Consider the following 26,311-nt stretch of genomic DNA (forward strand, 5'->3'; position numbering starts at 1 on the left):
ACAAAGATATTTTGTTTTGTTTTGTTTAGTCTCTTCGCATCTCTCTCCTTGCACGTTAAGAAACTAGCAACGCATTTCACTGCACTTCAGTGAGACGTCAGTCTCCAAACCAAATGCTGTACTGACTGCTAGGGGTAGAATTCACATTTAAACACATCAAAGCATTAGGCTAGCACTCTTTTCTCCCAGCGCCATTTTATGTGATCTTCTTCACAAGGTAGTACTGGAGGGAGCAATATGACTAATTATCCTCAGTGACCCTGATCTGTTCTCCAACCCTTCCCCTGAAGAGAAAAATGAATGTCAGCCAGCTCACTTCAAAGGCTAAGAGGATAAGAGACAGACATAACTGGTATCTTAGTGTCTGTCAACAGACTGTGGGATGTGACGACTAATGAGGAATTATGTTTTGGTATGCAGATTTTTTGCCACTAATCATTTGGACCAATCATGATTCGCAGGTGTTTCTCTCTTTCAAATGTTCCAAAAGGGAGACATTTGGCCCATAGACTTGCCCACACTAACGCTGTTTCCACTCCTCATTCTAGTATGTTTTCTCTAACACGTCTTCTCCCAGAACTACATCGAGCATCTGACGTAATTTCGCAAGATTTTTGTTCTGGGTTTCCCAGATTAAGAACTCATAAATGTCTGGAACTCATACCCAAGACACTCTGGGACTTAAAAAAAAAAAGCACTTTGTTTACTTCATTAATTGACGGAATTGAAATGGAACCCAACCGTGTGCCTCTGAGACACGTTTACCTGAGACTTACAGATCTGAAACAGGTGTTTCCAAATCTATTGATACCATCATCCCCATGGTATTGTGGGACTACTGACATACTACAGAATTATCTGGTAAGGAGACTGACCCTAAATAACAAAAAAATATGTTTGCGTTTGGAAAGCATAGCACTTCATATATTTAAAATGACAGCAATAATACACTGAGTGTACAAAACATTAGGAATACCTTCCTAATATTGAGCTGCACCCCCTTTGCCCTCAGAACAGCCTCAATTCGTCGGGGCATGGACTCTACAAGGTGTCGAAAGCGTTCTACAGGGATGCTGGCCCATGTTGACTCCAATGCTTCCCACAGTTGTGTCAAGTTGGCTGGATGTCCTTTGGGTCATGGAACATTCTTGACACACACGGGAAACTGTTGAGCGTGAAAAACCCAGCAGTGTTGCAGTGATTGACACAAACCGGTGCGCCCGGCACCTACTGCCATACCCCATTCAAAGGCACTTAAATATTTTGTCTTGCCCTTTCACCCTCTGAATGGCACACATACACAATCCATGTCTCAATTGTCTCAAGGCTTAAAAATCCTTATTTAACCTGTCTCCTCCCCTTCATCTACACCGATTGAAGTGGATTTAACAAGTGACATCAATAAGGGATCATAGCTTTCACCTGGATTCACCTGGTCAGTCTGTCATAGAAAGAGCAGGTCATGTTTTGTAAACTCAGTGTATATTTCCTATTGCTGCAGCAGTCGGAGTGATAATACCCCTTAAGGAAAAAACATATGAATTTCACATGTGAACACGTGAAGTGTTACAAAAACACATGTTTTAATGTGATCAGGTGATCTTATATGAAGTTACTGTGATAACATGTGATTTACATTTACATCATTTAGCAGACGCTCTTATGCAGAGCGACTTACAAATTGGTGCATTCAACTTATGATAGCAAGTTATTTATTTTTTTGGTGTGGGGGAAGAAGGATTACTTTATACTATTCCAGGTATTTCTTAAAGAGGTAGGGTTTCAAGTGTCTCCGGAAGGTGGTCAGTGACTCCGCTGTCCTGGCGTCGTGGGAGAGCTTGTTCCACCATTGGGGTGCGAATAGCTTTGACTGGGCTGAGCGGGAACTGTGCTTCCATAGAGGTAGGGGAGCTAGCAGGCCAGAAGTGGATGAACGTAGTGCCATCGTTTGGGTGTAGGGTCTGATCAGAGCCTGAAGGTAAGGAGGTGCCGTTCCCCTCACAGCTCCTTAGGCAAGCACCATGGTCTTGTAGTAGATGCGAGCCTCAACTGGAAGCCAGTGGAGTGTGCGGAGGACCGGGGTGACATGAGAACATGAATCTACACATGTGAAAACATGATCACATGTAAAGTTCTCCAAAAAACACATTTTAACATGATTTCACATGTGAAATTTCATGTGAAATCATTAGATTTTCCACATGTGAAATCATGTGGTTTTTCTGCAAGGGACTTGCCTGAGACTAAATGCTTTAACACTCATGGATAAATGGGTTTAATTCCATCATTTAATAATGTGTGTGGAGGGTAGGAGGGACGGGGCTAATATGCTTCTCTTTGGAGGATATTTTCTTTCTGTTGAAAGAGAATCCTCCTTTTCCTTGCATTCCCTCCTTATCTCTTGGTGAGCAGCTTCTGGTCGTAAACATGGAGACTCAGAGAACAGCAAAAACCAGAGGGGTCTTTATTTACTGTGTGAATACAGTCACACACACACACACACACACACACACACAACTGAAAACAGAATCTCGAAACAAACACACACACACACACGACTGCGTCACATATTAAAACCAACAGCCCGCCCTAATAACTCAATACGGCTGCCATAACACAAATAAACACTGGCAGGTTTGTGGCCCTTCAAATGGAGCCTCTTCCAGTAATATAAACTGGTTAACAGGTTGAACTAATATATAGACACAGAATAACACACACAAACAGACATCCAGTAATATAAGCCAATATAATAGGCCGAGCTCTGGGTTGTCAGGAAGAGATTGAAAAAAGGCTGTGTTGGGTTTCTGGAGGGGTAAGGACATCAGGATTAGGACCGTAGTTCCTGTCATTAGCCAAACATAACTTTAAAATCGTCAGACAGGAAAGGAAAACCCCTGACATTTCAATATTTCAATGGCTGGTTCAAATGGCTCACTGGGCTTAGATTACTAGGTCATGGTGCTGGCAGTGGCAACACCAGGGTTATTGGTTAAAGCCCCACTGAATGTTTAGTATGTGCCGCTGTCCACGCATCCTCCAGAGGAAGAGCATGATAAATTCTAGTTGTCTACATGGCATAAACAAAATGTTACTCAACTATAAAAGCTGGAAAAGCTAAATTACCAATATATTGTCAGACCTGACTGACCTCGTTCACATTTTCGAAGATGTTGATGAGGTCATAGAGCAGGCAGGAGAGCAGGTCGATGATAACACCCACCACACACACACACACACAATACTGACCTCATCCACATTCTCGAAGGCGTTAATGACGTCGTAAGGCAGGCAGGAGAGCAGGTCGATGACGAACCAGGTCTTCAGGTAGTTCATCCTGATGAGCTTGGGGTCGGAGATGACCTCTCCGGCCGGGCCCACGAAGGTAGTGTGGAAGTTGAGCACGATGTCCACCAGGAAGATGACGTCTACAATGCTGTCCACCACCAGCCACGTCACGTTGTTCTGCTTGGTCTGGAGGAGGAGGAGAGAACCTTTGTGATAGTACAGTAGTAGAGCAGAGAATATGTGTTACAGTAGAGGAGACAATCTATTATACATCCCCAAGATTATTACATTTATAATAAATTATTACAAAGTTATTACATCTATATTGTATCCCTGAGGACAGGAGAGGATCTATATTTTTGTAGAGTAGAGACACTTTATAATATAAAATAGTGGTAGATGTCACAAGCCTGCATAGCTCTAGAATATGCTGATAATATACTGTTTTTTCCAACTAGCACTGACAACTTCTTTATTGAGGAAAAATGTATTTACTACGACTGTGACATGTGGCTGTCTCACATAGCTATACTAAGATGAATGCACTAACTGTAAATAGGTCTGGATAAGAGTGTCTGCTAAATGACTAAAATGTAAATAATGGCAGCCATCTTGGTCAGGGATAAATTATATGTAATTCAATAGTTCAGACCTTGAAGGAGACGTTGTAAGGAACCATGATGGCGGTGTAGAAAGTCAGGATGAGGATGACCCAGTCCCAGGTGGTCTTGAAGGCGCAGTAGTGTAGGATGATGTGGGGCGGCGTTTTGGGCGTCTCCTGCTTGTACTGGGGGAGGATGTCTGAGCCCAGCTGGAGGACCTGCAGATTGTATATCTTTGATGAGTTTGATGGAATAAAATCAAAGAAGGGTTTGGGGTAAACCGAGAGGTTACAGTTCACTTAAAAGGTTGCTTACAGATTGTTACATATACACACACAAATAGGGAAAAAAGTATTTGATCCCCTGCTGATTTTGTACGTTTGCCCACTGACAAAGAAATGATCAGTCTATAATTTTAATGGTAGGTTTATTTGAACAGTGAGAGACAGAATAACAACAACAAAAATCCAGAAAAACGCATGTCAAAAATTTTATACATTGATTTGCATTTTAATGAGGGAAATAAGTATTTGACCCCTCTGCAAAACATGACTTAGTACTTGGTGGCAAAACCCTTGTTGGCAATCAGAGGTCAGACGTTTCTTGTAGTTGGCCACCAGGTTTGCACACATCTCAGGAGGGATTTTGTTCCACTCCTCTTTACAGATCTTCTCCAAGTCATTAAAGGTTTCGAGGCTGACGTTTGGCAACTCGAACCTTCAGCTCCCTCCACAGATTTTCTATGGGATTAAGGTCTGTAGACTGGCTAGGCCACTCCAGGACCTTAATGTGCTTCTTCTTGAGCCACTCCTTTGTTGCCTTGGCCATGTGTTTTGGGTCATTGTCATGCTGGAATACCCATCCACGACCCATTTTCAATGCCCTGGCTGAGGGAAGGAGGTTCTCACCCAAGATTTGACGGTACATGGCCCCGTCCATCGTCCCTTTGATGCGGTGAAGTTGTCCTGTCCCCTTAGCAGAAAAACACCCCCAAAGCATAATGTTTCCACCTCCATGTTTGACGGTGGGGATGGTGTTCTTGGGGTCATAGGCAGCATTCCTCCTCCTCCAAACACGGCGAGTTGAGTTGATGCCAAAGAGCTCAATTTGGGTCTCATCTGATCACAACACTTTCACCCAGTTCTCCTCTGAATCATTCAGATGTTCATTGGCAAACTTCAGACTGCCCTGTATATGTGCTTTCTTGAGCAGGGGGACCTTGCGGGCGCTGCAGGATTTCAGTCCTTCACGGCGTAGTGTGTTACCAATTGTTTTCTTGGTGACTATGGTCCCAGCTGCCTTGAGATCATTGACAAGATCCTCCCGTGAAGTTCTGTGCTGATTCCTCACCGTTCTCATGATCATTGCAACTCCACGAGGTGAGATCTTGCATGGAGCCCCAGGCCGAGGGAGATTGACAGTTCTTTGTTTCTTCCATTTGCGAATAATCGCACCAACTGTTGTCACCTTCTCACCAAGCTGCTTGGCGATGGTCTTGTAGCCCATTCCAGCCTTGTGTAGGTCTACAATCTGGCCATGGTGGAGAGTTTGGAATCTGATTGATTGATTGCTTCTGTGGACAGGTGTCTTTTATACAGGTAACAAGCTCCCTTTAAGAGTGTGCTCCTAATCTCAGCTCGTTACCTGTATAAAAGACACCTGGGAGCCAGACATTTCTGATTGAGAGGGGGTCAAATACTTATTTCCCTCATTAAAATGCAAATCAATTTATAACATTTTTGACATGCGTTTTTCTGGATTTTGTTGTTGTTATTCTGTCTCTCACTGTTCAAATAAACCTACCATTAAAATTATAGACTGATCATTTCTTTGTCAGTGGGCAAACGTACAAAATCAGCAGGGGATCAAATACTTTTTTCCCCCTCACTGTATATCAGTGTACATGTGTGTTATCACTTCAGTGCATCTCTGTAATCACAAAGGACAGAGACAAATGGATACACAGCACAGGGGCACATGCCTCACCCATAGCCAAATGGAACGGCAACAAGCTCACACATCTTCCCCCACCCACACGCATGCCTTAGCTAGCTTTATGAGAGGAGAGTTATAAACATTCACAGACATAAATATTAGCGCACCTCAGCTAGGCGGGAGTGCTTGTGGACGTTCTCTCCCCTGTGTACAGTAGGCTGCAGCTGCTGTAACACCCCTCTACTGCTGGTCAGAGCACGAGTTAGCCGGGCGAACTTCCCCCAACCTGAGGCAACAAAACAAACAGGTCTGTGTGAAGATAATGAGTGTGCTAATAGGTTTTACAAAAGAAGATAGAGATTGAACTTATTAACTAGCCAGAGTGTTATTATTAATAAAACAATGTGTTTCGATAAAAAGCAACACCCTGATGAAGGCTTTAGACAAAACACATTTTTTATAATAATAATAATGTTATAATACTTTTTTGTAAAACTTTTAGTATAAAACACACAGCCTACCCTAAAAAGTTATTTTTATAATAAAGACTGATTTGTATCTGTCGGAGCTAGAAGCACAAGCATTTCGCTACACCTGCTATAACATCTGCTAAACACGTGTATGTGACAAATAAAATGTGATTTGATTTGATATAGGGGACTATCCAATAAGGTGGGACCACATCCTCTGCTGCCACTCAAAAACTCTGTCACTCACCTTTCGAGGTTTCATCTTCTATTGGCTGTTTAAAGGCTGTGATATCACTGAAGGTGCACAGAAACAGCACTACTTTTTCCTGTTCGTTTCGTATTGGGGCTATCTTCACAAAGAACCATACCGGCGTTCCTGAGATGAGAGAACATACACTGGTGAATATTCATAGCTTTATCTATAGCAGTATTTGTTTGATACAAAAATCAGTCAAATGGGAAATACAACCATCAACAGTAACTTATTTGGGGAGTTATAACTGGGCCTGTATTCACAAAGCATGTCAGTGTAGGAGTGATAATCTAGGATCAGGTCCCCACTGATTCATTATGATCTACGAGAAAACGGATCCTAGAGCAGCACTCCTACTCTGACACTTTATGGATGCGGCCCCTGATCTACAGCGTCAGAAATAATTAATTAAATTATCTACAGGGTTCGTGCTGTTCGAACATCATTGTACATATTCATAAGTACATATGTAAATAAGAAATGGCTGAATACATTTACATGATGAGGCTGTTTTTTAAATGTTATTCAATTGGTACTTACTGTTCTTTTTATACATGAGTATTTCAAATGAATTCATCTCGTAGTTCTCGAACGTTAGCCGTACTTTCTCGCTAGTATCCTTGTCTGTGAGCTCCCCGTACATGAAGCTAGAAAACACAAAACAGTGTGTACATTTTTTTATGACAAAAAGCATTAAAAACAAGTGTGTAGATATGTTAGTGGGTTAGTTAGAGCGAAACAGTCAAATGAGGCTGTTAGCCCATGAATGTTGTTGTCTGTGTAAATGTAGTCAATCTTTTGAACTGCCTTACTGAGGAGGACAACAGGGTGTGTTAAGTGTACTTACCAATGTTTCTTATGATGCACAAACAATGTCATAATCTGATATCTTCTCTGTCTATTACTCCCTCGCTCTAACTCTTACCTGTGTCTCTCTGTGTGTGTGTGTGTCTCTGTCTGTCTATTACTCTTGCCCCCTCCCTCCCTCTGGTAGTGTTCATTGCCTAAACTTTCTCCCCACCTTACAGGTCTGTCCCTGTGGGCCGAATGGGCTGTCAGTCAGTAAGCTTGCTAACAGAGATGACACCGTCAGGGGACTCTTCCGAGACACACACACACACACACACACTTCCGTCCCTCAGCCTCACAGTGACTCAACATCAGCGAGTCAAATCCCAGATCCATCCCAGATTACACCAGTGGGGGCAGAGAGGTGTGGCACACAGAGATTGGCTTGATTCTCACCTAAAGAAGTGTTATAAGACACCGGCTAGTCCTCTGGACGTTTCACCTATTAGATCTGGTCGAGCCCATCTGATTCAACTAGTCAAGGGCTTGATGATTAAACAACTAATGTGTTGGTTAATTTGTTAGACTCAGGCGCTAGAGGTGGAATTGATCGTGTGAAACGCCTGCTGGTCCCAGAGGTGCTGCCGCCAAAGAATGTAGAGTCAAATTAAATGACCACATCTGTATTAGATGGGTTCCACCACTAACACACCTGATTCAACTAGTTAAGGTTAAGGGCTTTATGATGTGAAATGGACAGTGAAACAATTATCTTAGGGCCTTCGTTGGCACACTGATCCATTTCTACTCTCCGATGCACAAAATATCCATCTTAAAAGACACAGTTAACATGGGGAAAAGGTACTGTAACTCACACACCTATCGCATTACCAGGTGCATGGAGAAAACTGTTTACAGCAACACACAGGTGGCACACTGATCATGAAACTACACAGAGGGCCAGAGTTTCTTTCCAAGAAAGGTACAGTAAAGATCAGCCAGCCAACTATCAGCTCTGTAGCAACACACACTATTTTATGTGGTCCTCTGTAGCTCAGCTGGTAGAGCACGGCGCTTATAACGCCAAGGTAGTGGGTTCGATCCCCGGGACCACCCATACACAAAAAAAAATAAAAAAATGTATGCACGCATGACTGTAAGTCGCTTTGGATAAAAGCGTCTGCTAAATGGCATATTATATTATTATTATTATTATTATTATATTTAACCTTTATTTAAGCAGGGAACCATGCAGAGACCACGGTCTCTTTTGCAGATGAGCCCTGCATGAACACCGCAATAAAAAAATATACTATACATATCTACACGTCAAACTATACATGAAAAGCAAAACACAATCATATGAAATGAATACATTCTTCAGTAAAAAGGCCCTCTTTAAGGACTTTGAGGTCATGCCATATGAGAGGCACAAAAAAACTGATTTATTTAGAATTCAAGGCACACTTAACCAGCATGGCTACCACAGCATTCTGCAGCGATACGCCATCCCATCTGGTTTGCGCTTAGTGGGTCTATCATTTGTTTTTCAACAGGACAATAACCCAACACACCCCCAGGCTGTGTAAGGGCTATTTGACCAAGAATGAGAGTGATGGAGTGCTGCATCAAATGACCTGGCCTCCACAATTCCCCGACCAGAACCCAATTGAGATGGTTTGTGATGAGTCGGACGGCAGAGTGAAGGAAAAGCAGCCAACAGGTGCTCAGCATATGTGGGAACTCCTTCAAGACTGTTGGAAAAGCATTCCAGGTGAAGCTGGTTGAGAAAATGCCAAGAGTGTGCAAGGCTGTCATCAAGGCAAAGAATCTCAAATATAAAATATATTTTGATTTGTTTAACACTTATTTGGTTACTACATGATTCCATATGTGTTATTTCATAGTTTTGATATCTTCACTATTATTCTATAATGTAAAAATAAAGAAAAACCCTTGAATGAGTAGGTGTGTCCAAATCTTGTGTGTGTGTGTATGTATATATATATATATTATATATACATATACACACACGCCGATTTTGCAGGTTTTCCTACTGACAAAGCATGTAGAGGTCTGTAATTTTTATCATAGGTACACTTCAACTGTGAGAGACGGAATCTAAAACAAAAATCCAGAAAATCACATTGTATGATTTTTAATTAATTAATTTGCATTTTATTGCATGACATAAGTATTTGATCACCTACCAACCAGTAAGAATTCTGGCTCTCACAGACCTGTTAGTTTTTCTTTAAGAAGCCCTCCTGTTCTCCACTCATTACCTGTATTAACTGCACCTGTTTGAACTCGTTACCTGTATAAAAGACACCTGTCCACACACTCAATCAAACAGACTTCAACCTCTCCACAATGGCCAAGAACAGAGCTGTGTAAGGACATCAGGGATAAAATTGTAGACCTGCACAAGGCTGGGATGGGCTACAGGACAATAGGCAAGGAGCTTGGTGAGAAGGCAACAACTGTTGCCGCAATTATTAGAAAATGGAAGAAGTTCAAGATGACGGTCAATCACCCTTGGTCTGGAGCTCCATGCAAGATCTCACCTCGTGGGGCATCAATGATCATGAGGAAGGTGAGGGATCAGCCCAGAACTACACAGCAGGACCTGGTCAATGACCTGAAGAGAGCTGGGACCACAGTCTCAAAGAAAACCATTAGTAACACACTACGCCGTCATGGATTAAAATCCTGCAGCGCACGCAAGGTCCCCCTGCTCAAGCCAGCGCATGTCCAGGCCCGTCTGAAGTTTGCCAATGACCATCTAGATGATCCAGAGGAGGAATGGGAGAAGGTCATGTGGTCTGATGAGACAAAAAAAAAGAGCTTTTTGGTCTAAACTCCACTCGCCGTGTTTGGAGGAAGAAGAAGGATGAGTACTACCCCAAGAACACCATCCCAACCGTGAAGCATGGGAGGTGGAAACATCATTCTTTGGGGATGCTTTTCTGCAAAGGGGACAGGACGACTGCACCGTATTGAGGGGAGGATGGATGGGGCCATGTATCGCGAGATCTTGGCCAACAACCTCCTTCCCTCAGTAAGAGCATTGAAGATGGGTCGTGGCTGGGTCTTCCAGCATGACAACGACCCGAAACACAAAGCCAGGGCAACTAAGGAGTGGCTCCGTAAGAAGCATGTCAAGGTCCTGGAGTGGCCTAGCCAGTCTCCAGACCTGAACCCAATAGAAAATCTTTGGAGGGAGCTGAAAGTCCGTATTGCCCAGCGACAGCCCCAAAACCTGAAGGATCTGGAGAAGGTCTGTATGGAGGAGTGGGCCAAAATCCCTGCTGCAGTGTGTGCAAACCTAGTCAAGACCTACAGGAAATGTATGATCTCTGTAATTGCAAACAAAGGTTTCTGTACCAAATATTAAGTTCTGCTTTTCTGATGTATCAAATACTTATGTCTTGCAATAAAATGTAAATTAATTACTTTTAAAAAATCATACAATGTGATTTTCTGGATGTTTGTTTTAGATTCCGTCTCTCACAGTTGAAGTGTACCTATGATAAAAATTACAGACCTCTACATGCTTTGTAAGTAGGAAAACCTGCAAAATCGGCAGTGTATCAAATACTTGTTCTCCCCACTGTGTGTGTGTGTGTGTGTGTGTGTGTGTGTGTATATATATATATATATATATATATATTTTAAAAAAACACTCTCTGGTTTAACACACTGGTTTCACACCACTGATTGCAGTCATCCCGAGGTACGGTCTGTTCCAGCGTGTCTAAAAATAACTCTGTGGAGTTCAGTTAGCTTTGAATTGTGAATGACAGGGTCATTCTAATGTGACTATTTTGGGGGCTGCTCGAGAGGAGTGAGGACCCAACGGCTCCCAAAGACTATTAGCTTCTTCTGACATCTCTCCTGACAGGAACATGTCTCAACATATCACACGCCGGCACAGTTCGCTTCAGACCGAGGTTCTTCTCAGCTAGAATGGCCAGACAGAGGTTACCGTAAGGTTCCCGAAATGTTGTCTCTGATTCCCACTATATGGCCGACCCAAACAATACTGTGCTGGCTCAGATGTTTTCTTCTCCTTCCCAACACAGTCCGAGCAACTATGGTGGTGCGTAACCAGGCCCGCCCAGTACAGTTTGGCTTGGTTCGGCTCAGTAGTGTGAAAAGTGTCTTGATGGCAAGTTACCAGTTGTTTTTATATGGAAGATGTGCTTATTGTTCTCACAACTTCAGTTTGAACTTCAAGAACGGATAATAGTACCTTAAATAAGGAATATAATACCTTCATCCCAGCAATTATAAAATGCGTAAGAAGAGCTTTGAAAACACCCATGCTTTTTCACACAATAACAACTAATCTGGCTTTGTTTAGAGCTGAGCAAGCAGAGCTTGCTGACATTGAACAAGTCACCTTCGGAGTCTGAATAGGAGATTCTGAATAGGCTTTTGTTTCTTATTTTTTTACTGACTGGGATAAACGCAGTGGAATTAGCTGTAGAGTATGTGCTTTGGTTTGGCAAGGAAAGGTGATTCTCTTGTTTTACTCAATTTTTCTTTTCAATGTAATTTTTCTGCATCATTTTAAAATGCTGTTGGGTTGAAGTAAAAGAGGCTATCGACAAAGCAAAGAATCTGGTGATTGAATCTACAGTATCTGAAAATAATTCTGTATGTAGGAAGTATGGAGTAAAATGAGCTGGAGCAGCAGAAGAACCAACAACAAGTACAAGCAAGCTAACTCTGGCACTATTGTACCTCAGTGTTCTCTGAGATGTAGGTGATTATTGTTCAGTGTTGCTGTTAAATAAATGAGATATCTACAAAACAGATGGAAGGCAGTGTATTGTACCTGCATGTGCTGCTCTTCTGCATGACTTCCGCCCTGTGGTACCCCGACAGCTTGCAGAAGCCATCGTTGCTGTAGACGATGGGCCAGTCCACAATCTGAGCATTCCCAAGGACAAAATTGGTATCTGTCAAAGATGAGGGGGAACAGAGGAGGAGGTAAGGCTCACTCGTTGGAGATTGCTCAAAGTTATGAACAACACATTACGTGGGGTGGGGAAAAGAGTGGAAGCGGGCAGGATTGGGATCAATTGCATTTCAGTACAGTCAAGTTGAGGAACTGAATTGAAATTCGATTCATAATTTGGAAAGGAAATCCAAAACGCATTAATTGAATTTCAGTGAGTTCCAAAAAAACTGAAGTGGAATGGTGTTGACCCCAACCCAGGGTTGACATCGACAGGCGACAGCACAGTCATATCGCACGACGCAAGCCACTACAGTACAGTGTGAAAACAGAGTAGCAGAATGATCCTTCACATACGGGTACTGTACTCAGTCTCAGACCATCCTTACCCTTAATGCTGAGTAAGTAAGCACTGCATGTGGGGAGGGTTAGTGTCAGTTAGGCTTGAAGGGGTATACATAAGACTGTAGTAATGCCTACGTAAGCATTGCATGACACCTGCGGCTTCATTTTGACCGAACAAATATGTGCAGATTGTGTTAAAAGAGAGGTCACTCCCAACACTGGAGACAACAGTATTTATTTCAAAAGTAGAGACAATCCACGCAGGGTTTAAATCAAACAGTGTAGATTTGTTTTGAAATAGATAGCCATCATGCTGAGTATTTAAAATGATACAATTTTTAGCACTGTCAAAATCCCACTCTGAGTGTTCCTGGTACAGTACATGTACAATTGATGATTTCTCACCTCTGTGAGATCGTAAACATCAAAAGGTTAACAAATACTAGCAGGTGATTATAAAATATGATCGTTTGTTGTTTCTTTCCCTTATGTAATGTAATACCCCTTCAGATACACGACTACAGAACGGCATAGAAACGCCTGTCCCAGAAACAGACTCACTGAAGCTTAGTTTACCACAGTACACTTCTATGCTGACAATGGCGTTTCTATGCAGCTACATAGTACATGTATAATATCACATTTTTATAAATTATTGCTTTTGGGAAGGGGGGGGGGAAAGCAAGCTCTAAAAAGACAACAATACATGAGTCAATGTGATGAGGATCAAATTGGCTTCTGATCCATTCACAAATGATTGACATAGGAGCCACTCAGGCAGCTACAGAGTGATGAAAGTCTGCACCTTAAAGGTTCAACCATAGACTGTATTACATAACTGGAGTCAACAGGCCTGGCTATACACACACTCCACAGACAGATGTGGTTTTAATTGCTGTGTTCCACCATATTTTATGGGAGGGAATATACACTGGCAATTGTAAGGATATTTAGGACAAAGGATTATAGAAAACGCACTAATCTTAGGGACAGTTTCCACCATATATAAAATCCAGATTTAACCCTTTGCTGACTGCAGCACACAAAGGAAGAAAGAGTCCGAGCTATACTGTACCGTCACACCACTGTGCAGTAGTTACATCCCTGTCGCAATACGAGTTGGGTGTAATACCTATGAACAGCACTGCACTGATCTCTGTTATTCTGCATGTTCAAAGGGAAACTTAACTTCACTCCAATCCAATCCTCTGAAGCAACACACGTGTAGAAAGTAGGTTAACGTCTCAGAATCCAGGGGGGAAAGTGGGAATAGGAGAGGAGTGAGGACGTAGCAGTGTATGTCAAGCCTCAAGAGTTGTACTGACAAAGATTTCATACCATGCAGCTTTTAAAAAGACATGCTACTGTCAATTCCTCCAGGTACTCTGGGCCTTGTTCAAACCTGCACAGCAACCATACATTTCTGAAGGCAAAATAGCATTACCATGAGAAAACATGTTTACATGATTGTACCCAAATTAGTTTATATTTGTTCCATACTGTTAACATGGTTCTATTGACAAAATTTCTGAAACTGCTGTGTTGGCAGTTTGTATCAAATAGTATAGCTTCTGTATTGCTCACTAAGACAATATAGCACAGTATGTGTGTGCGCTTCAGTTGGGTCTCCTTGTCTTTAACGCTCTGGAGGCTTTTGCCCTGTCAGCGCTGAGATTAAGGGACTGACAGACACAGGGACCTCTCTCTCGCTCACAATATAGCTTTATGTTCTTTTATATGTTGATTCCTCCCACTATTGCACAATGTTGTTCACATTGTTGTTATAAAAAATGTAATCTGCCAGTACATAAAGTCAACCTGGCATCCATTAAACTAAATCAATATGGAAGAGGTGCATGCTACAGCAGCAGTAGTATATTAAATAACATGATGTCCTGTCTGTCGTGTCAAAGTCACACGTCATCAACATGGAATGGGAACAAAACAAACTAAATGTGCTACTCAACAATAGAAAATACAAAACTACACACACTATTCTACCAAACTACAAACGTCACCAAGATAATTGAAGACAAACAGTAACATAACTGACACAAACACAGTGCTATGAAGTAGAACGTTCCATGCCAACATTTGTTATTTTACAATGTTTTTTTTTAAACAACAGTAGGATGCCGTCGCTGATGGGTAGCTAAGCATCAGTCATCTATGCCCCAACGAAAAAGAAGGGTCCTAGGAATTTAATTAACAGTCAAACAGTTACTACCCAGCTAGCACAGAACGTTTCCAAAACTTTAGCTGGGTAGTGTCTGTGAACCCAAATTAGTAGAAGTTGATGTTAAATGAAAAGAGAACAGGCGACAAAAATAAGTAGGTATCTGCCCCCCAGGCCAGGATTTTAAGCCGGTCATAGACTTGGATTAATTTGCTTTGCAAATTAACAGCAATTGGTAGAGAACAACAGACATAGTACATGGAATTAATAGAGAGTGAGATTAGGGGGAAAACATGAGCAGCACTACAAAACATGGGTTGGGTTTATACCTGTCTGTCTATGTGATAATGTCCATACTGAAAAGTTGAAAAGAAAAATGGTTAAAGTAACAGTGACAAACTTATTTCAAACAAACTGGTACGTTTCATTTGAGTGATGTTTTCAATGCTTTTTCCACAACCAACATTTCACATGTTACACACGTTCTTTGAGCTCTTGAACTAAAAGGAGATGTTTTGTGACACTGCAAAATACACAACTTGGGTTATGACCCGGTCTCAATGCATCATACTAATGCCCTTGTTCACTCTACCTCCTGAACTTCGATCAATGAGTCCACTCTAATCCATGCCATGTGTCTCCTTCTACCCTACCCTGCACTGCACTGCTATGACTGGTGTGTGTGGAGTAGCTTGGTGCATAATGGCTGCCGTGCGTCATCCAGGGTCCTGTTCATTAGGGAACCAAACAGAAGAAAATGGACTTGTACACCTAGACTTATACAAACTGTAATGCTGCCCTAATAAACAGGACCCTGGTTGGTGCGTCTACTCATTACCACTACACATCTCTGACCAGACAGTGGGACCCCAATAGACTACAGTTGGGCAACAATGGCTGACAACAGTATTTTCTGAAAGTGTTTAATTGACGAGGAGAAAACTTTAATGGCTTGAGGACTGTGTCTTTCAATTAGTTTATTTTGGTTTTACAGAAGGTCATTGGTTGATTGTCCAAGGAGGGATGCTCATGAGTAAGAGGGGTGTCCCCAAAATTGGTGTGTGCCTCAAACTAGTAGGCCTGGTGCAAGTGCACATGGGTAATGTAGCCTACCCACCTGACCCCGCCTTGCTGACTCATTGGATATGGATGTGTCCTTCCAGCCCACCTACACCTGTCCTACTAATTTGTGTTTCTTTCATAAGTTTGGTAGGCTACCAATAACTATGTACTTTGTTTGTATTTTGGCAGAATTGACTTACCATGCAGTTAAGCAAACTTTCAGTGAACATTTAAGTAAACAGTTAATCTACAGATGCTGTTTGGACTAAGACAAAGGAGGCTAAATTAAACATCTATTCTTCCTTTTTCATGGAATTGTTGGTGGCAAATAACATTTACAATTATTCATATTGAATGAAGTATTTTAATCAAAATATGTATTAGTGGAGAATTAGCAAGGTACCTATGCTATTACCTTGATTTAAAGATTTCACATCTAGCAAAAAAATACACTATATATACACAAAAGTATGTGGACACCCCTTCAAATTAGTGGATTTGGCTATTTCAGCCACACCCGTTGCTGATAGGTGTATAAAATTAAGCACACAGCCATGCAATCTCCATAGACAAACAGTGGCAGTAGAATGACCCATACTGAAGAGCTCAGTGACTTTCAATGTGGCACCGCCACCTTTCCAACAAGTCAGTTCGTCAAGTTTCTGCCATGCTAGAGCTGCCCCGGTCAACTAAGTGCTGTTATTGTGAGGTGGAAACGTCTAGGAGCAACAACGGCTCAGCTGTGAAGTGGTAGGCCACACAAGCTCACAGAAGGGGACCGCCGAGTGCTGAAGCACATAAAAATCATATGTCCTCGGTTTCAACATTCACTACCGAGTTCCAAACTGCCTCGGAAGCAACATCAGCACAAGAACTGTTCGTCGGGAGCTTCATGAAATGTGTTTCCATGGCCGAGCAGCAGCACACAATCCTAAAATCACCATGCGCAATGCCAAGTGTCAGCTGGAGAGGTGTAAAGCTTGCCGCCATTGGGCTCTGGAGCAGTGGAAACGCGTTCTCTGGAATGATTAATCACGCTTCACCATCTGGCAGTCCAATGAATGAATCTGGGTTTCGCAGACGCCAGGAGAACGCTACCTGCCCCAATGCATAGTGCCAACTGTTTGGTGGAGGAGGAATAATGGTCTTGGGCTGTTTTTCATGGTTCGGGCTAGGCCCCTTAGTTCCAGTGAAGGGAGATCTTAATGCTACAGCATACAATGACATTCTAGACGATTCTGTCCTTCCAACTTTGTGGCAACAGTTTGGGGAAGGCCCTTTCCTGTTTCATCATGACAATGCCCCCGTGCACAAAGTGAGGTCCATACAGAAATGGTTTGTATGGGGGCCTGTTTATATCGGTTGGATTACATGTTGAGAACAACGACTATATCCATCCTCTCATTTACATTTTAGTCATTTAGCAGAAGCTCTTATCCAGAGCGACTTACAGGAGCGATTAGGGTTAAGTGCCTTGCTCAAGGGCACATCGACAGATTTTTCACCTAGTCGGCTCGGGGATTAGAACCAGTGACCTTTCGGTTACTGGCACAACGCTCTTAACCACTAAGCTACCTGCCGCCCCAAAGCCACACCAATAAAGAGGATGGAACAGAGAGCCTATTCTTTGGGTTTATTTTCTCAAAACGATATAAGCAGATAGTATAGTTTAACCAGCCAACAGGCCAAACAACTTTAAAGTGTAATTTAATCATACATTCTAATTTATGAAGTATATAAAATGTGTTTATTCAAGATGTATTTTCTTTTACTTTATAGGCAGACTACCGATAAATAGCCTAGGCTATTTTTAGGCTGCATAATTTCCCAAATTGTGCGTTGCTGCTGATTCCATGGTAGTAAGATCGCACATAAGATAAAATAAGAAGCGACTTTCTGGAGATGGGATGTGCCCAAGCCTGACTAAAAAAATAGATGTGCCTGACAAATACCCTAGTAATTGTATCCCATTTGATAAGTTCATTGATTACCATACAACTTTTACTAAGTACAGACGTTTGGAAAGGATATGGAAATTGTTTCCTTTTGTGTTATGGTTATTCTGAAGATTCCAAGTCACGACGACGTTTAGGGAGAAAGATCGCGCAGTTTTTCGATCCTAGCCATTCGTATGCGTTTTTACACGCCAAAGAGGGTAGGCTTCATCGATGATTTAAAACCCAAACATAAAAGTTTTTTTTAGGTCTACTCCATTCTCAAGATAATTATCATAGGCATAGCACATCTCATTGGAGCATGATCCTTACCGTTAGATCGTCTGACAATATTTTCTAAAAAAGTGTTTTGAGGGGCTACAAGTCCTCTCCTTCCTCCGGCCATCCTGGCTCGTCATTCAGTCGTCCGTGTGTAAAGCGGTCGGTGGGGTTGGACGCTGTCCGCAAAACGATAACTCCAGTCGTCTGTCTTCATGGTCCCTTTTATCTGTACGGAGTGAGTGAGCTTTAGATAAAGGTATCGTCTATAGCTACTACTGCTGCTACAAAGACTTCTCACAGTCGCTGGCTGCGCTTCCCCTGTTGAGCAAGCCTGTGCGTCGAATGAAGCGCCTACAGCACGTTGCGACGCGCTTTTAGGGAATTCTCCTCCGCATTTGTTTGAGCGCAGCGGCGCGCCTGACTGGTGGTACACGGGCTTTTGTGGGTCTTCATTCAAACTCCGAGCGCCATCTGCCGCTGATATATGGCAGTGGTTCTGAACCCTCTCCTCCGGGATCCCCAGCCGTTCCATGTATTTGATCTATTCCAGAGATAGCGCACCTAATTCTACTTGACTAGGCGAGTTTGTTGAGCCAATTTAGAGCTGCACCAAAATTGTCAAACGTCTGGGGATCCCTGAGGAGAGGTTTGAGAACCACTGATATATGGTATAACATCATGAAATAACCATATTATACATCCACTAGAAAAGGGTTTCCCAAACTCGGTCCTGACCCCCAGTGCACGTTTTGGTTTATGACCTAGCACTACACAGCTGATTCAAATGATCAAAGCTTGATGTTGGTTATTTGAATCAGCTGTGTAGTGCTAGGGCAAAACACCTAAACATGCACCCAGTGGGGCCCCAGGACAGAGTTTGGGAAACTCTGCACTAGAACACTTTTGAGAGTGAAATGGGCCTGTTTTGTACAAGTTGTGGGCCTATTTGCATCCTAAACTGTTAAAACACATTCTGAACGATCATCATCAGGTCACGTATGCCAGTGGTTCTCCAACCTCTCCTCAGGGACCCCCAGCCATTCCATGTAGGCTACTTGAACTATTCCAGAGCTAGCCCACCTGATTCAACTTGTCAACTAATCATCAAGACCTTTAATAGGTGAATCACATGAGTTAGTGTAGCTGGAAACTCACTCCTCAGCCTGAAGTGTCTCCACTTGCGCTGCCACGACTGGGTAAGACGCTTCAGGGGGGCAGACATGTTTGCGAGGCAGAGGTGCTGGGTTTGACCTGAATCAGGAGGAAGCGGCACACTAAGCAGCGTGGCATAGTTTACACTAGTTCAGGCCTCCCACATAATTGTGAAACATCTGGGGGTACCAGAGGAGAGGTTTGAGACCCACTGATGTATGCACAAGACTGTTTGACATGTATTATGAAGCAAAGAACAGGTTGTTTTCAAATCAGAGCTTGCTTTATAAAGATAATTTCCAACATTCCATTGTTCATATACATTAAGACACCGGAGTCAACATGCATGTCACCTCTCCAACCCCCCACACAAAGTCAATACTTCCTCCTCATTAACTGGACCATGTCTTGGTTGTGTTGAGGTGACTTAGATGATCAACAACATATTTATGTTCTGGAAACTTTTGAAACTTAGTGTCCTTAATTTTGAGCCATTTCTGTGCTCGCCGCTCAGCGGCGTGTCCTCGCTCCTGCTCTGTGGTCATGTATGGTCGGGAGATCCAGTACTCATTCTCTGCCTCGCGTTCCAAGTGCACCAGCATGTTGCGTTTCATCTGCCAGGTGATGGCACGCGGCCGGCGGTACTTCCCGATCCACTGCTTCCCAGAGATGCCTTTCCTCAGCAGGGCCATGGTGAGGAACATTGTAAAGGATGGGGGTTCTTCTCAGCAAGTCCTGGATTTATAGGCTACAACATGATAGAAAGAGAGAGAAAAAAAGAGGGTATTGGCTCCATTTTACAGGAGAGTAACATAGATCGCTAGCTAGGTGGTAGTGGCAAAACAATGGAGGTAATTTCATTGGAATAAAATGTAATTCCCCCTGAAATGTTATCATTAAAACATGATTTTGAATTAAGAAGTTATGACATTTGGCAAACTATAAAATTACTAGAGATATGGGTATACTTATGGAATGTTGGCTTCCTTCGAGACCCTGGAATATTTTCGAAATACAAATGCCATAAAAATAATGTCAAACCCATTTTACCGCGCATCCACAGAAGCGGTCCCTCTATCCTTGACAAAACCGACGCATGTGCGGCTAATTTACATTGGGTTGAACAACAATTCAGGAAAACACCACATAATCCAAGCATGGGCGGTGTGTTCAATAGGGCGATATGGGCGACGCACTGCCAAACGGGAAAAGGAAGGGATTTTTTTTCTAATCAATTATATCATGGCAACAGTAGTTCAGTGTTCACGTCTGATCTGCCAGCCACTAAATGTCCAATCAGGCTAAAGTCGTGCTTCAAATGTCCCCGCCCGTTTTGGGGCGATTTCAGTCAGGTTGAAAATCGCCCAGAAGTCTCTCATAGCCTCTAATGTAAAATATTTTTTTTTCAAATTTCTGAGCTTTCAATACATTCTCTATGGGTGTCTGAGGGCTTGCACTTACGCGCTTTCGTCATACGTAACGTAACGTAACCATGAACGGCAGACAGCAACGCTTGGACAGCGACTGGTGTAACCGACATGCACCATCTTTCAGAAAAGATTAAGAAAAATGAGCTGTCAAAGACCCACATTGATAGCTGTTTGAGATTGTCTGCTTTGGTGAGAGTGAATATTGCCACTCAACTGGATGAGGGATACAGGCTAGCTGTCCGCCGCCACAACGATGAGGTTAGCAACAGCAGAGTCGTGAACACTGTCTACGAGAATCGAGACGACCTCATAGAATGTTTTGAAGCCATCCGGACGGGTTCATTGGGTTCATTTGACCAGCCCACCGTACCAGAAGCTACAGAATAAGGACATCGATGCTGTCTTTATCAAACGTGCCCTCGACAGCTTCGCAAGCAGTGTGCAGGCCATAAGGTAAGATAAAGATTAAACAATATCATTCGATCTTTCTCAAAGCAGAGCTTTATTTGAAAATGTATGCATGAAAGGAGACTGCATTTGTGTTTGAAATTACATTATTGTCATTATATATGGCCAGTGGTGTAATCTATCTTATTTTATATACTATGTGTACTGTACAGTGGTGCTCATAAGTGTATGAACACATTCTAAAGCTGACTAAAAAGAGGAATAAAAAAATAAAAAAATCATCTTTTGGAAATTGATCTTAATGACTTAATTAAAAAAGTTGGAAAATCCAACCTTTAAGGACACCAATTTTCTTTTCTTTTTTATTCCTCTTTTTAGTCAACTTTAGCATGGGATCATAAGCTTATGAGCACCACTGTATACTGTGCTGAACATCCAGGCTATGTGAGACACAAAGGCTAACTTAAACACTAAAGACTTTATGCATCCCTGCCCATTTTAAGTGGAACTGAAGTATTTGTACTATACATGGATACATTGCATATACCTGTGCATCACATAGACAACAATACTGTACAAAGCCAACAAACACATTGGTCTGTTTGCCTTCAGGGACTCCTCTCAACAGCAGCTGCAAGAAGCAACAGGAGCCAAAAGACCCAGAACAGCTTTGAGAGAAGAGGAGAAGCAGAGGCTGTCTGAAGAGGTCTGCAACACCATCCTGGATCACACCAAAGAAAGGTTCTCTTTCTCTGGCCACCTTGTGAGTGCTACCTTACTGCAAGCAGACATGTTTGAAAGGTACTGCCATTCAAAAAAATAAAAAATCTGTTCATGTTCATTTTTACAAATCTATACAATTGGCCAGAATATGGTTGTTCATATTTACAAATCTATACAATTGGCCAGAATATGGTTGTTCATTTTTACAAAGCCATACATATTGTTTATGCAGTGTTGAGGAATGTGAAAGAACACCCTTGATTATTTTTACTGTGATAACTTATTTTGCTTTTGTAAGCCAACACTTTTGAGATCAGTCAATAAATGCTTCTGGTATTGACTTATATGCTGCCCCTGTCTTCATGTTGTTGCTGGACATATCTTTTTAAAAATGTGTGTAGGTCACCTAAATCATCAGAAAAATTGCCCCTCCTGAGAATTTTTTCAGGAGCCGCCACTGAATCCAAGTAATTAGGGAATATCATTTTCTGAGAGAAACCCCAAATCATTTATCAAATCATTGAAGGGACAAAAGTATAGCTAGATGTGATCATTATCAAAGTGAATGCTACTAGCTAGTTGGTAGCACATTAGCCTAACTACAAACGCGTTATTCATGAATTGGTTAGAAAATTGTTACTCGCTCCATTTCATTTGGATTACCTGTCAGTTATCAGATACATTGTTGTCCAAATCCATCAATATTGATATTGTCTTCATGTAATTCGTGCAAAACGTGACCCCAGTCGGTTTCAGAGACATTTCCTTCTTCCGCGAATTCTACGGTGTGATAATGCAGGAGGAATCAAACCATTTCACATGTAATGACTAATCCATTCCAACTGGAGGCGCCATTATACAGAGTTTGCTGCAAGACCACAGAAACAGTCATCCAGTTGTTTAATCAGAGACGGAATGGTTTCAAACCTCTGGTTTCATGCTTTTTTGTTATGATAAGTTAAGGCATTTGTACCAATCAAATGTCATGTTCTTCAAAATCAAAGAGGTACTATTTAATGACTTTAGAAATCTGCTCAAATATAATCTGCTAAAATAGTCAAATAAGGTAATTGAAAAGTAGGCATGTGTTGCAGTAGCCTAATCTTAACCTTACCATATTTTGTGTGTTTACTTTCTGAATGAGCAAGCAACTCATGATTGATTGTAAACCCATATTGACCTGATGGTACAAAGTTCATATTGAATAGAAGGGAGTACAAAAGCAAGTCTATTTAAGTGACTGCCACTTTAAACGCTGTGAAGGTATTAACATTAGGTCCTGTCCAGTGTGAAACAACACAGTGAGCTGTGAGAATAAAAAAGGAGGAACACAGAAAAAACTCCTGCCAAGTAGAGCCCTGTTTCTGTGACTCGCGCCTTTCTCTCTTTCCCCCTCTTCCCAGATCCCTCTCTTTTCCTCTCCTCCCAGTCCCCCTCTTATACTGTGAATAGAGAAGGAACTGGAACTGAATCTAGAGAGGCAAAAGACAGCTTTTCACACTAAGGTAAGGAAAACCTAATCCTTCAACAAGATCACAGGCTGAAAAGTCTTGTGACTTTCAATTATTCTAATAAGGTTTTCATGTGACAATCCCATGCAAACAGACCTTTGATAATGCAGGGTTTTTACATTGTGATAGGCTATTGTAGCAGAAGAGAATGGGGTACAATACTCTCTTAACAATTTTTCATTCACCACTTTAGAAGCTTTAATGCACGTACAGTAGGTCACTGCATAGAGTTCTGTTACAGTTACCTCCATAATATGGTCTTAATGTTTTCTCACTTTGTTTTGCCATAGGCAGGGAAAGTGAAGGGAATACTGATTGCTTCCCTTTCACACGTCATGGTGCATTGTATCCAGTGACATTTTATATCTAACTTGGGTTTTCCTGCTGTCTCATGCAGATTTACGAGGGGTGTGCCTGCCTGGCTGGCACGGCAGCAAAGTCGATCTCTAAGTGTGCACAGAGGGACACATCTCCTGAACAACATGCAGCTTTGACAAAATACTTTCACTCTCCTGGTTTTCACAGCTGTTGTGGACTTCACCTGCACCCACCTCTGTTTCTAGATGGTCTGACGTTTCTGAATACCGACAAGGAGGAAGACACAGACAGGCCGGCCGGCCAGCAAGATAGAGGAACAAGTACTGGTTTCAGGGCTTGCTCTACTCTGGTACCTCCTTAGGATATAATAGAGGCAAGGAGGCTGTAGGGGGCAAGGTGTCAGGCTCAGCATCCTCAATGTCCTCAGTGCCATCTTCCCCCAGAGTCACTACGGACAGCTTCGCCTTCTGTCTGGTGGAGGAGATGACATCATCAACAGTCGCCGACACCAGCTTTGCCAGACTCAGAGATGATGGGCTCATCAGCCCAGGGGGCAAAGCCCAAACTACACTGGCACTCCTTCCCACCAGCCCTCCCAAAAGCCCCATGGCTTTAAAGATGGCCTCAGACAATGGGTTAGGATTTGACAACGAGACTGAGGATGACTTTTTATATAATAAGCAGGAGCGTTCGACGGTCCTGGTCCGTAGGTTCTTGAGGGATAACCAGAGGGTGAAGAAGTCGGTGTGTACAGGAACCAGGGCTATCATCAGGACGTTACCCACCGGGAGGATCGGTGAGGAGGCTTGGGACGCTGTCTGCGGAAGGGTGCCCCTCCAGCTGTGGGATGAGGAGGACCACCAAACTTCTGGTGGATACAGCCGATTGAGTGGATACAGTGGACACAGTTCAACCTCTCAGAGTCTACATCTGCAAGTGTGTAAACCTCTCCTTGGAAAAACAGGAGACATGTTTTTTGAGGTAAGAGCATACACACAGTTGGCTTTAATGGTCCCATTGAGCAAAACTGTGTCACTTTTTGTTTAAAACTACTTTGGGAAATCCCTAGACTACACTGGACTACACATACCTAGACCACACACACACATACACAGCGTGTCTCAGAAAGGAAATGTGTGTTAAAAAAAAAACGGATACAGTGCTACAGTATGTGGTGTGAGTCAAAACTCAGGTTGATGTATTTTGGGATGAATCTTGTCCTGGAGGCATAGCTGAGTGATTTCCATTAGATGGGCCAGTGGCAATGTAAAAATTGGCTATATATCGTAAACATTTATGCATTTTTTTGTTGTTGCCTTTTTGGTCTTAATTTAAGGTTAGGGTTAGGCATAAGGTTAGCAGTTTGCTTAAGGTTAGGGGTAGGTTTCAAATCTGATTGCATGACTTTGTAGTTGTGCCAGTTAGTGACCAGCCTGCAGAGCTGACTCCAGTACATGTCATCCCAATAAATGCCAACCTGCAGCCAAAACTCACCGAGCTGCAGTGGAAATGAGGGTTGGGGCAGCCGGGTATGAGAGCGGAGGGGAGGGGTGGTTAAGTTAAGTAGAACACTAGAGGCCTGTATTATAGAGGGTGCGTCTCAAATGGCACCTTATTCCCTATATAGTGCACTACTTTTGACCAGAGCCTTATGGTCAAAAGTAGTGCACTATAAAGGCAATAGGGGGCCATTTGAGACGCTGCTAGAGGGTCTGGGCTTGCTGCTCTGCTCTAGTGGTTACACACCCAATGGAAAAGTTAGGCTACACCATTACATCACAATCACTTGGCAGATGGTTACAATCTCAACCATGCGAAACAAATACAGTCAGTGGAAAACAAAGCACTCACACTCCAGAGTTTATTTTTAAGGGGCTGCCGAGTCAAAAACTACAAACTTCAGGAGAAATGAAAGGAATAACTTGCCTACTTATAGCTCCAACCTGTGGGAATTGTTTGGCAGGTAGACCCAGAGCAGGTGAAAACAGTCACAGCCTATTGAAAGAAAGACCTGTCAGATAAGGATGATAGAACTGAGGGGATAACGGGGATGGTCTGTCTTCAGTTCTCTTTACACCTTCACCAGGAATCATGAGAGGATGGTGATGTCTGTGTTGACTTTTAAGAAATATATTTTCCCAGGACCCCAATGGAAAAATGCCTTGGCCTTTATTATGTTTTATTCTCAATCAATGTTTTATGTAAAGTTGTTAAAACAGGACAGTGTGTACAGTGGTCCAACACAATAACGAGTTTATGAGGAGTGGTATGACCTCAGAGGGGGTTATGATGCAGCCTAGTCTGGGATTCAAACAACAACAAAGTGGGTCCCCTGCCACTTTTGGAGACAAACGTTTTTTAAAAGTATTTACCAATCACAGAGTGCCCCTTTAGAAGTCAGTAAGCCTCGGAGAATGAACTGCAGACCTCATTCAGTACTAATTCTGCAGCGGCAATAGACTGTACGCTGCTGGTAATAATACAGTGGATTAGACTGCCACCTAGTGGTTTGCTATATATTGGTACTGCTCACGTAAACCCTTGGCACAGAGAAGTGTCCAAACTAATCTGGAAAACACTGATGTTTGCTCCAGTCCAAGCAATAACACACCTGATTCAACTTATCAATAAATCATAGTCTTTAATAAATACTTTATTATATGAATT

General features: G+C 42.5%; 3 protein-coding genes across 3 annotated transcripts in view; 1 reads left to right on the forward strand and 2 right to left on the reverse strand.

Moving 5' to 3' along the window:
- LOC311110639 (voltage-gated delayed rectifier potassium channel KCNH1-like) overlaps positions 1–18,226 on the reverse strand; it is a gene marked incomplete at both ends in the record, with an annotated part of 93,035 nt that extends 74,809 nt beyond the window's left edge. Inside the window, 7 exons of the mRNA XM_084153180.1 lie at positions 3,250–3,474; positions 3,941–4,108; positions 5,993–6,111; positions 6,543–6,671; positions 7,089–7,195; positions 12,181–12,304; positions 18,154–18,226. Of these exons, the coding sequence (XP_084009306.1) occupies positions 3,250–3,474; positions 3,941–4,108; positions 5,993–6,111; positions 6,543–6,671; positions 7,089–7,195; positions 12,181–12,304; positions 18,154–18,226 (945 nt within the window). The remainder of the gene's footprint in view (positions 1–3,249; positions 3,475–3,940; positions 4,109–5,992; positions 6,112–6,542; positions 6,672–7,088; positions 7,196–12,180; positions 12,305–18,153) is intronic.
- A 1,336-nt stretch (positions 18,227–19,562) lies between these two features.
- LOC311110681 (large ribosomal subunit protein mL63-like) lies at positions 19,563–22,566 on the reverse strand. Its single transcript, XM_084153216.1, has 2 exons — positions 22,479–22,566; positions 19,563–20,002 (listed from the first exon to the last, which is right to left on the reverse strand). The coding sequence occupies exon 2, from the start codon at positions 19,956–19,958 to the stop codon at positions 19,647–19,649; it is 312 nt and encodes a 103-aa protein (XP_084009342.1). The 5' UTR covers positions 19,959–20,002; positions 22,479–22,566; the 3' UTR covers positions 19,563–19,646.
- Positions 22,567–23,146: 580 nt separating this feature from the next.
- The window catches only part of LOC311110503 (1-phosphatidylinositol 4,5-bisphosphate phosphodiesterase epsilon-1-like), a 36,172-nt gene continuing 33,007 nt past the window's right edge, over positions 23,147–26,311 (forward strand). The window contains exons 1-2 of the mRNA XM_084153024.1: positions 23,147–23,320; positions 23,724–24,625. Coding sequence (XP_084009150.1) covers positions 24,062–24,625 — 564 coding nt within the window. The 5' untranslated portion in view covers positions 23,147–23,320; positions 23,724–24,061. The remainder of the gene's footprint in view (positions 23,321–23,723; positions 24,626–26,311) is intronic.

The sequence above is a fragment of the Coregonus lavaretus genome (assembly GCF_964263955.1).
Source record: "Coregonus lavaretus genome assembly, chromosome: 36".
NCBI classification, from domain to species: Eukaryota; Metazoa; Chordata; class Actinopteri; order Salmoniformes; family Salmonidae; genus Coregonus; species Coregonus lavaretus.

Excerpts from the sequence above, each read along its gene's own strand:
- LOC311110681 (XM_084153216.1), bottom strand. The coding sequence starts at position 19,958 with ATGTTCCTCACCATGGCCCTGCTGAGGAAAGGCATCTCTGGGAAGCAG.